The sequence below is a fragment of the Stegastes partitus genome, unplaced genomic scaffold, assembly GCF_000690725.1.
Source record: "Stegastes partitus isolate 25-593 unplaced genomic scaffold, Stegastes_partitus-1.0.2 Scaffold2266, whole genome shotgun sequence".
Lineage (NCBI taxonomy): Eukaryota > Metazoa > Chordata > Actinopteri > Pomacentridae > Stegastes > Stegastes partitus.
The window spans coordinates 49679-58059 of record NW_007579997.1 but is presented as its reverse complement, the minus strand read 5'-3'; the positions used below and the strand labels follow the sequence as shown (position 1 = coordinate 58059).

Genomic DNA, 8381 nt, shown 5'->3' with positions numbered 1-8381 from the left:
CTGCTGTTGCACTGGTTTACCTGTAGTTACTGGGAGTTACTGTAGAGGACAAACAACCCCAATCCAGATGTCTTACCTTAATATCTTAACTTACTCTGTAAACACGATTTCCCTACTGCAAAGTCAGTTTTTATTCATTTATTTATTTTTTAAAAATGTGCCTAATAAATAATAATATCACCACAGCAAAGCAATCTGCATCCAAACAGATCGTGCAAAGAGTCTGAAATCTAACACAGGAACTAAAAGGAAGAATTTACTCATAATGTGCTGCAGTTAATTGATAAAAGACAGAACAACTGACTTTAGTATTAATGTGATTCTTTTTTGTGTCAAGTGTTGTGTTTCTATCAAAACTGATATGATCGAAGCTTTGTGTTTGTTCTGACAAAACTGAATTTTACAAGATTCCAGCAGCAGTAAAGCAGTAAAAGCATGTAATAATATAAGAAGCTCTTCCAACAGTAGAGTTGTTTCATTGCTGTCTCATAAAAAAACAAAAAAAACCCAAACACTTTGATCTATATAGGATCCTTTATGACTTCATACCTGTAGAAACTGATATGATTATTTTAATAGTTTTATTTGACCTTATTTGTTAATTATTACCACATGGGAAAAATGTTGAATTGCAATCTGCTGCAAAGATGTCAACTTGGATGTTATTCTTGCCATTTTCCCCATGTACGACTTCCTTGTTCCAACTGTTTGTTCAGTTTCATGTGCGGCTGTGGGATTTTTATTTTTATTTTTAAGTAACTGCCAAATAGTTTTTTGTGCAGCAGGTTGTTCAACTGTTAAAACATAACTACACCATAAACAAACACACAGAATGAACAAGGAAGTGCAACACGAGGACACAAAAACACACATTCATTCCGACTATGTGATAAAAACTGAACTGACGATGAAGCCGTTGGTGTCATTCCCCCGGACGTGACTAAAAGTTACTGGAATAGGTTTATTTTCCTTTAATATGTACACAAGCTAAAAATAAAATAAAATAAATGACAGCAGCTCTGCAGTTCAGAACTTTTTTATTTTTTTTAATCTTTAAACCAAAGCAAATGTCGAACACTTTGAATGTAATCTAGAACAATGTAAACCTTATCTCCACAGGCCAAAGTACACATGGTTTTACTGCAGGATATTTTATCAGGACTGACTCTCCACCCTAAAGCAGCACAACAGGTATGTAGGAGTTTTACATGGAACATTTACTTGATTATTTTAAATCTTAAATCGTTTTAGTTATTTATATCACAGAAATTCGAACTGCGGTCGTCGTCTGCTGTGTTTTTTTTGTACAAATCCATCCGTTACTTTGGCAGCAGTGAGCAGCTTGTGAAACAAACTCTGGTGAACGTCTGTTATCTGAGAACGCCTCGACAGATTGTGAAGCCGTGTGAGTGTATAATGCTGCCATGTTTGCTCATGCTTCAACTGTTCTCACCTGCTGTATGTTCTAAGAAAACCAGGCAAAGATCACGTCAATTTTAAATCTCACATGCTTTCAAGTTGCCTCGTATCTCTTCTCCTACTTTCAGAACTCCGTGATGATTCACACAAAGGACAGACTCCTACTGAAGTCTGAGCTCAGTGTTTGGATTTTCATTCTCCTGACGCACTGTTCTAAAGGTAAACTGCACTCGACTATAAAAAAAATCTTTATATATGTGTTAAATTATGACAAAGATATGTAACAGAAGAAAAGCCTGGACTTTAAACAAAGAATATCAGGCAGTTAAGAAGTGTTTTCTGTGCCAGATAGTAACTGACTTTGTTGTCAACTCAGTAACTTTACAGAACTTTTGTAGAAAAAGAATCGATTTAACATGATGCAGGAAAGCAAAAACCTCCAGAGAAACACAACATGAGCTCTTTAAGGAAAATCAGGACATCAGATAAGATTGTGCTTCAGGGTCATAAAAAGTAATAAAAACTGCGTCATTGCTCTACTGACTGGAAATCAGGGACATTACTGGGTTAACTACCACCTTGACCATGCTGGTTCCTGCATTCGCCTCTAAAACCGCCAAAAAACGCCATAATTTTTAACAAATTGACAAAGTGTTGCTTGTGGCCATGCCGACAACATACAACAACATACTAGTTGATCAATGTCACCTTGTTTTGTAGTACCTCTGATTGAATAACCTCACTTGAAAGCACAAAGCCAACCAAGTACCTTTTTAAAAAAAATTGCTTTATTTTATCGTGGGCAATGTGAGTTTGGAATGCATTGGTTTCTTTGTTGACCTTGCATGGTCCTGGTTGGGCCCACAGTTCCTTACGATCAGTGGCAGGCCACAAAAAAGAAACTAGAAATGAACTGAAATTTGCTAAAGGGGTGGTATTAAAAGTCAGGGGTGTATATGTGCACATTTTCAGTGTGATGGAAACCAAATCGCTAAAGTCTTGTCGCAACAAAATTTACCGACGGTTTCTCCTTTAGGTCAGTATCAGCTAATTGGTCCGACTCAGCCAATAGTGGCCATGATTGGTGATGACATCGAGTTGCCATGCCGCCTGGAGCCTGCGGTAGACGCTGTCGACCGGACGGTGGAGTGGTCCAGACTTGACGTGACGCCAAGATTCATCCATTTAAGGCGAGGTGGCGAGGAGCTTCTGACGGAGCAGAATCCATCGTACAAGAGTAGAACATCGCTGTCCATTAGCAAGCTGAAGTCCGGAGACATTTCCCTGAAACTCTCCGAAGTGAAACTCTCTGATGCAGGAACATACCACTGCCGTGTTGCTAAATTTGATACAGAGTCTGTGGTTGAGCTTGCTGTGGGTAAGTTGGCATTAATCTACTTTGCACTTAGCGAGGAGGGCATTTTGGTCCATGAAAGGGGCATTTGGGATGCTGAGATTAACTTTATGCTGATTTTTACCAACTCCACATGATCCACAGGGTCATATGGGTCACTGGAACTGATAGTAGGGGTACATGGGATGACTACTGGAGGCAGTTTGTCCTAACTGACATGATGCAAGCAGCTCCTTAGTGCAACTGGATCTGGAATAAGTCTGAAAACAAAGGCAGGCAGAGGAGTTTGGGAAAAACTAGATGGGCTCTTTCCAATCCAGAGGGTCTTAGCACCTGAAGGGCAAATGTCAAAAGATGCTGTTAGGTGGACCAGAGCACTTGGATCAAGAAGACTAATCAAAAGGGCATTTGGACTGACTAGAGGGGCACTTAAACTGCCAAAAAAGGTACTTAGAATGATCACATGTCTATTGTAGCCCAAGATCAGGTGTTTTGACCATCCGAAGTTCAACTTTGAATGGAAAGAGCCCATTAGACAAGTAGGATAACTACTTGGGAATTTGAACCAGCCAGACTGGGACCTGGTTTGATAAGAGGGGTATTTGTGCTGAGCACAGAGGCAACTATGTATGGGCTTACCACGGGCAGTTTGGCAAACTATGGGTGTAACGGACCAACTTGAGGGGGCACTTGGACCAGTCCGAATGGTGCTTTCACTGACCTGAAGAGCACTTGGGTGAAGTGAGTGATAGCAAAGGCATTTGGAGAAACCAGATGGACGCTTGCATGTGCGACAGGGGTTAATGGGACAACCAAAAGGGAACTTGGAATGAGCGTAAGGGCATTTTAGTTACCGGAAGATTATTTTTGACCAAACATGGGGCACTAGAGCTCACAGCAGGAGTACTTAGGGTCACCATAGGGTCATTTACATGCACTAGAATGGAATCTGGGGAATCTCAATGATTTAATGCTTGTGGCAACGTTCATTTCCAACTGATTTTGATTGTTTTTTTTCTCCATTAGGTTCCATTTCCGCACCCAGAATAGAGATTTCAATGGATCCCAATGGAGTGGTGCTGCAGTGTGAGTGTGCAGGCTGGTATCCAGAGCCTGAGGTGTTGTGGCTGGACGGTGAGGGAAAGCTCCTCTCTGCTGGACCTCCAGAGACAGTCAGAGGTCCTGATGACCTCTATACTGTCAGCAGCAGAGTGACTTTGGAGACAAGAAACAGCAACACCTTCATCTGTAGAGTCCAGCAGAACAACATCAGCCAGAGTAGAGACACACAGGTTCATGTTTCAGGTAAGGTTTCTTAGTTATTTACATACAGATAGTTGACGTCTAGTTTTACAAATATATCTTTTATGCGTTTTGTATTTTCAGCTGATCTCTTTATGGTCCACTCTAATCTGCCTGCTCGCATCACCATCACGATGTCAGCTTGTGTCTTGTCTGTTGCTGCCGTCGTATTCATTGCATGGAAATGGGGGCAAAACAAAACCAGTAAGCTTGTTTACTGTTTCTACTTTTATTCCAAACCACAAGTTACTGTCACAGTTATTTAGCAGTTTTGTTTTTCTCTCTAATAACACATTTTGTGTCATTCTAGATTACATTCTCTTTAAAACCTAATGTAAACCCTTGTTTTGAATTCACACAGCAACCATGAGGCAAAGAGACGATGAAATTGAACTGGAAGAAAGACAACTGCTGACGACGAGCAACAGCGTCGAACTTGAGCTTCTAAGAGGCAAAGAGCCGTTAATGTCTGGAAAGCAGAAAATGGAGTATTTGAAAAGGACAAAAGCAATACTTGATGACGAACGACAGAAGAATGAAGAAGAATTAGAACACGTGCAGCAGGTGATTGAAGTGTTTAAAAAGCAGAAGGAAGAGCTGAAGAAGCAGAAAGCGAAACTTCTCTCACTACAGCAGGAGGAGAAGATGAAGTTAAATGAGATCGAGAAGAAGGACGAAGAAAAGTTCAGGATGGAGAGTTCGAAAAAAAAGGAGAAGCGACAAAAGGCCAAACAGTCGACCACATGGAAAAACAAAGAACACGAGGAACTGTTCGAGAGCACAGAGACACTTCTGGAAACAACAGATGAAATGATTGTGACAATGACAGAGAGGAAAGGAAAACTAGAGAAAAACAAGGAACAAATTACGAAAAACCTTAAACACACAGAGCAGGAGATAGAAAAGCTTCAGAGGAAACTGGAAGAGTCAGAAAGAAAAGAGAACAAATATGATCCATCACCCCATGAACAAAGTACTGAACTCTTACATGAGGAAAATCAGGCAGAACCGGAGCAGCCAGAAGAACAGAACAACCCTTGATGGTTTGTTGGTCTTTAGTGCAAATCATAATTTTAAGCGTAAAAAAAAATGCAGTTTGTTCAGTTTAGATCACGGGTTTTACCAGCTGATCTGCCTGTTTTCTGTCTGTATCCGTTCTATTACTTTTACAGAATCTGATCTCAAGCGGTGCATTTAAAACAACAGTGGCTGATCTTAATGGTTTTCATGGGAGCTGAAAGACTGAAATTACAAATGAACCTGTTAAAGTCAAGATCGTACAATGTTATAGAGACGAACCAAAAGATTTCAGATGAGCAACAGTTTGCGTTGACTTTAAGTGACGCAAAACTATCGACAAACAACAAGTTTTCAGGAAAAGAAAAAGCTAACGTGGTGAGTCTGAAGGTGTTTCTTAATCAAGAAAAGAAAAAAAACATAGAGAAATATAGTTTTAGTGTTTGACAGCTGATTTGCAAAGTCACACTGATTTAATGGAGAGTTTGAGGAGTAAACGTGTTCAAATAGAACTGTGTTAAAACAACAAGTTTGTACAGTAAATTCAAGTTGTGTTTTTCTATCATCAATAATACTTTGTGTTATATGTGATTTAAAAGTCCCAGTTTTACCAAATAGGCTTTTTTTTTCCTTTCTTCTTCTTCTTTTAATTATTGATCCAAAATAAGCATGTTGCTGTAAATATTATTAGTTTAAAATGACTTAATGCTTTTAAAAAAACAGATTTTCTTCAGGTTTTATGATTCTCCATGAAGTTGTTCTGTATCCCTCGGAGGAAACGCTGCCTCCTGCTGGTGGGATCAACTTAAAATTTAAAAAGGGATAAAAAAAAAAATTTTTACATGTTTTTTGCAGTATTTTGATATTTTGTTGGAAATTTCTTTTCTCTTGTGCCTTGAATGGCTTTTTTTTGTAAACCAGTTCATGTCACGTTTTTACACTGACTGTATTTATGTTCTTGTGTTTGTGTGTAAATACGTCGGTTTTATATGTGGAAGAGGAAAAATAAAGGAATGCATGAATAACAACTTCTTCAGATGAACGCATCTATTCTTTTGCAAGCTAGAGACACAGTTGTTGTCGATGAAGATGTAGAGCTGCTGTGACTGTTCTGTAGGACTTGTGTCAGGATAGAGTCGAACTACAGACCTACTGGAGCTCAATAATAATGATGATATGAGTCCGACAATGTCTCTGTTTGACCTTGAAGAATCTATTTGAGAAACTATTTTTTTAATACAGTAAAGTTCATTACTTGAAAAATCTAATGAACACTTTTTCTTCTAAATGTCAGCTGAGCCTGTTACAATTATGAACAAATCACAATATACAGAAATTTAAAGGACCGAAGAAATGTTTTGTTCTTTAAAGAGTTTTTTTCAAGTCAGAGCTGGAACAGATGTCACACGAAGATCCAGAACGCTGGAAGAAGCATCTTGAGTGTATTACAAATAGTTTTTACCAGTGACGGCGCTCTTTCTGAGCATCTCATCAATCGTTCCCGTTTGCAATGTTCTTGTGTGGTTTGTTTCTAAGAAGCTGAAGTTCTTACCTGCATCAGTCGTGTCGAAAACAAAATGCTGAATGAAAGCACGTTTGCATCTGTGGTTTGGTCTTCTCTGCTTGTGACAGTCTGATGTTAAATCACTGTCACTGCTGCTGAAACATTTTCAAACTGTTTGGACACATTTAGTTCCTCTCATAGCTTAAAATGCATCAGAATCAGTGTTCCAAAAGTTTTTCTTTTCGTCCCCAGAATGTTCTTCTGAAGATGTTCTAAAAATGTTTGGTGATAACATTGTTGTGCCGTAATGTTCTCAACGCTGAACGTTGCGATGAGAACGTTCTTCCTTTTGTTGTCATGTAACATCGTTGTACATTGTGGGAACGTTTTCTAGAGTGTTCTCTCAACCACGTCCTCAAATTGTCCTGAGAACATCACACCTGGAACGTCTTATAAAGAACCTTCTGTCATCTGAGGCCTCAGCAACGTCTGGAAAACCTTTTTTCAATGTGGGTTTGAGAACATTCTTTTTTGTTATCGCGGAACATTGTGAGAATGTCGTACAGAAGAACGTTCTATATTGTGTTCCCTAGAAAACATCCTCAGAACATTGCAGGCAGAATTTTCCACCTTTGTTAAAACATCACATTAAAAAAAACCTCTTCGGCCTCGATAACGTCTAGAAAACATTTTTTTAAATGTTGAAGGTTCCTCCTTTGTCATCGCGGAACTTAATCTGTGTTCCCGACAACATCCTCCGAATGTTGACATTAAAACACTATAGTAACTTTTTAGGAACATTACTGGAAATATAAATGTTCTCAAAACACTATTTGAACCTTTGATCAAAGCATTTCCTTTAAAATATTCTTAGAACCTGTGGGCGATGTTATTAACTATTACGTTGTGGGAACGTTCTCTGTAGAACTATATTAGTCACCAACATGCAGCAGATGCAACCTGCTGCAGCAGCACTATGTGGACGGATGCTACAGGCGAGTTCTATGTCAGTCTGAGTTTGCCACAGTGAAGGAGTCCCAGCAGCAGAACCAACATCAGTACGACAAAAACCGTCCGCAGAATCTGGTAGATTTGGCAGGACTGGCCTGAAGACTGAGGAGTCGCTCTGTAAGGTGCTGCAAGAAAGAAAGAGAGACAAAAAACAAGAACTCACATCTAACTCATTTTAGAAGAGACAATAATCTGAGGACCATCTCTGGTTTAAATATGCTATATCTAGTTTTTACCTCTTTCATTTTAATTCCACCTCTACTGTCGTTAAAACAACCAGTCTTGATGTCTCACCTCTGACAGTCAACCAGCTCTGTGGCGAAGCTCCAAATTCTGAGATGCTGCACCTGTAGAGTCCTTCATCGGACTTTGAAACGTTGCCGATGACCATCTCTGCTGTGGAGCTGGCGCCGACGTGTCGACCATCTTTGAAGAAATCAGCCATGTGGGCTGAGGAGGTCATTTTACTCCAACAGCGCAGAGTCACATCTTCTCCCTCCATCACAGGATGAACTGGACTCTCCAGGATCACGGCTCCAGCTAGACAAGAAAAAAATCAATACCAAATGTTTTACGACCAGTAAACGTACAAACCTTGACTGAAAATCTGGCTTTGGCTGATAAAACAGCAGCATACTTTATTATATAAATTGTAGTCTGTCGATGTTTTGACCTGTTTGAGCCCATTTTATGACACATATTGCTGATGATCACATAGACAAAGAAAGAGCCTCCTGGGGGAAAGTTTTGTGGTAAATTTGAGCTATTTGACCA

The 8381-nt window shown here is 39.5% G+C and overlaps 2 protein-coding genes across 2 annotated transcripts in view; one reads left to right on the top strand and one right to left on the bottom strand.

The window, feature by feature from the left end:
- The window catches only part of LOC103374521 (butyrophilin subfamily 1 member A1-like), a 17658-nt gene extending 12542 nt beyond the window's left edge, over positions 1-5116 (top strand). The window contains exons 2-5 of the mRNA XM_008304621.1: positions 2456-2797; positions 3800-4078; positions 4160-4279; positions 4437-5116. Of these exons, the coding sequence (XP_008302843.1) occupies positions 2456-2797; positions 3800-4078; positions 4160-4279; positions 4437-5116 (1421 nt within the window). The remainder of the gene's footprint in view (positions 1-2455; positions 2798-3799; positions 4079-4159; positions 4280-4436) is intronic.
- A 2482-nt stretch (positions 5117-7598) lies between these two features.
- Positions 7599-8381, bottom strand: part of LOC103374520 (low affinity immunoglobulin gamma Fc region receptor III-like) — a 1928-nt gene continuing 1145 nt past the window's right edge. Inside the window, exons 4-5 of the mRNA XM_008304619.1 lie at positions 7902-8147; positions 7599-7732 (exon numbers count right to left, since the gene is read on the bottom strand). Coding sequence (XP_008302841.1) covers positions 7599-7732; positions 7902-8147 — 380 coding nt within the window. The remainder of the gene's footprint in view (positions 7733-7901; positions 8148-8381) is intronic.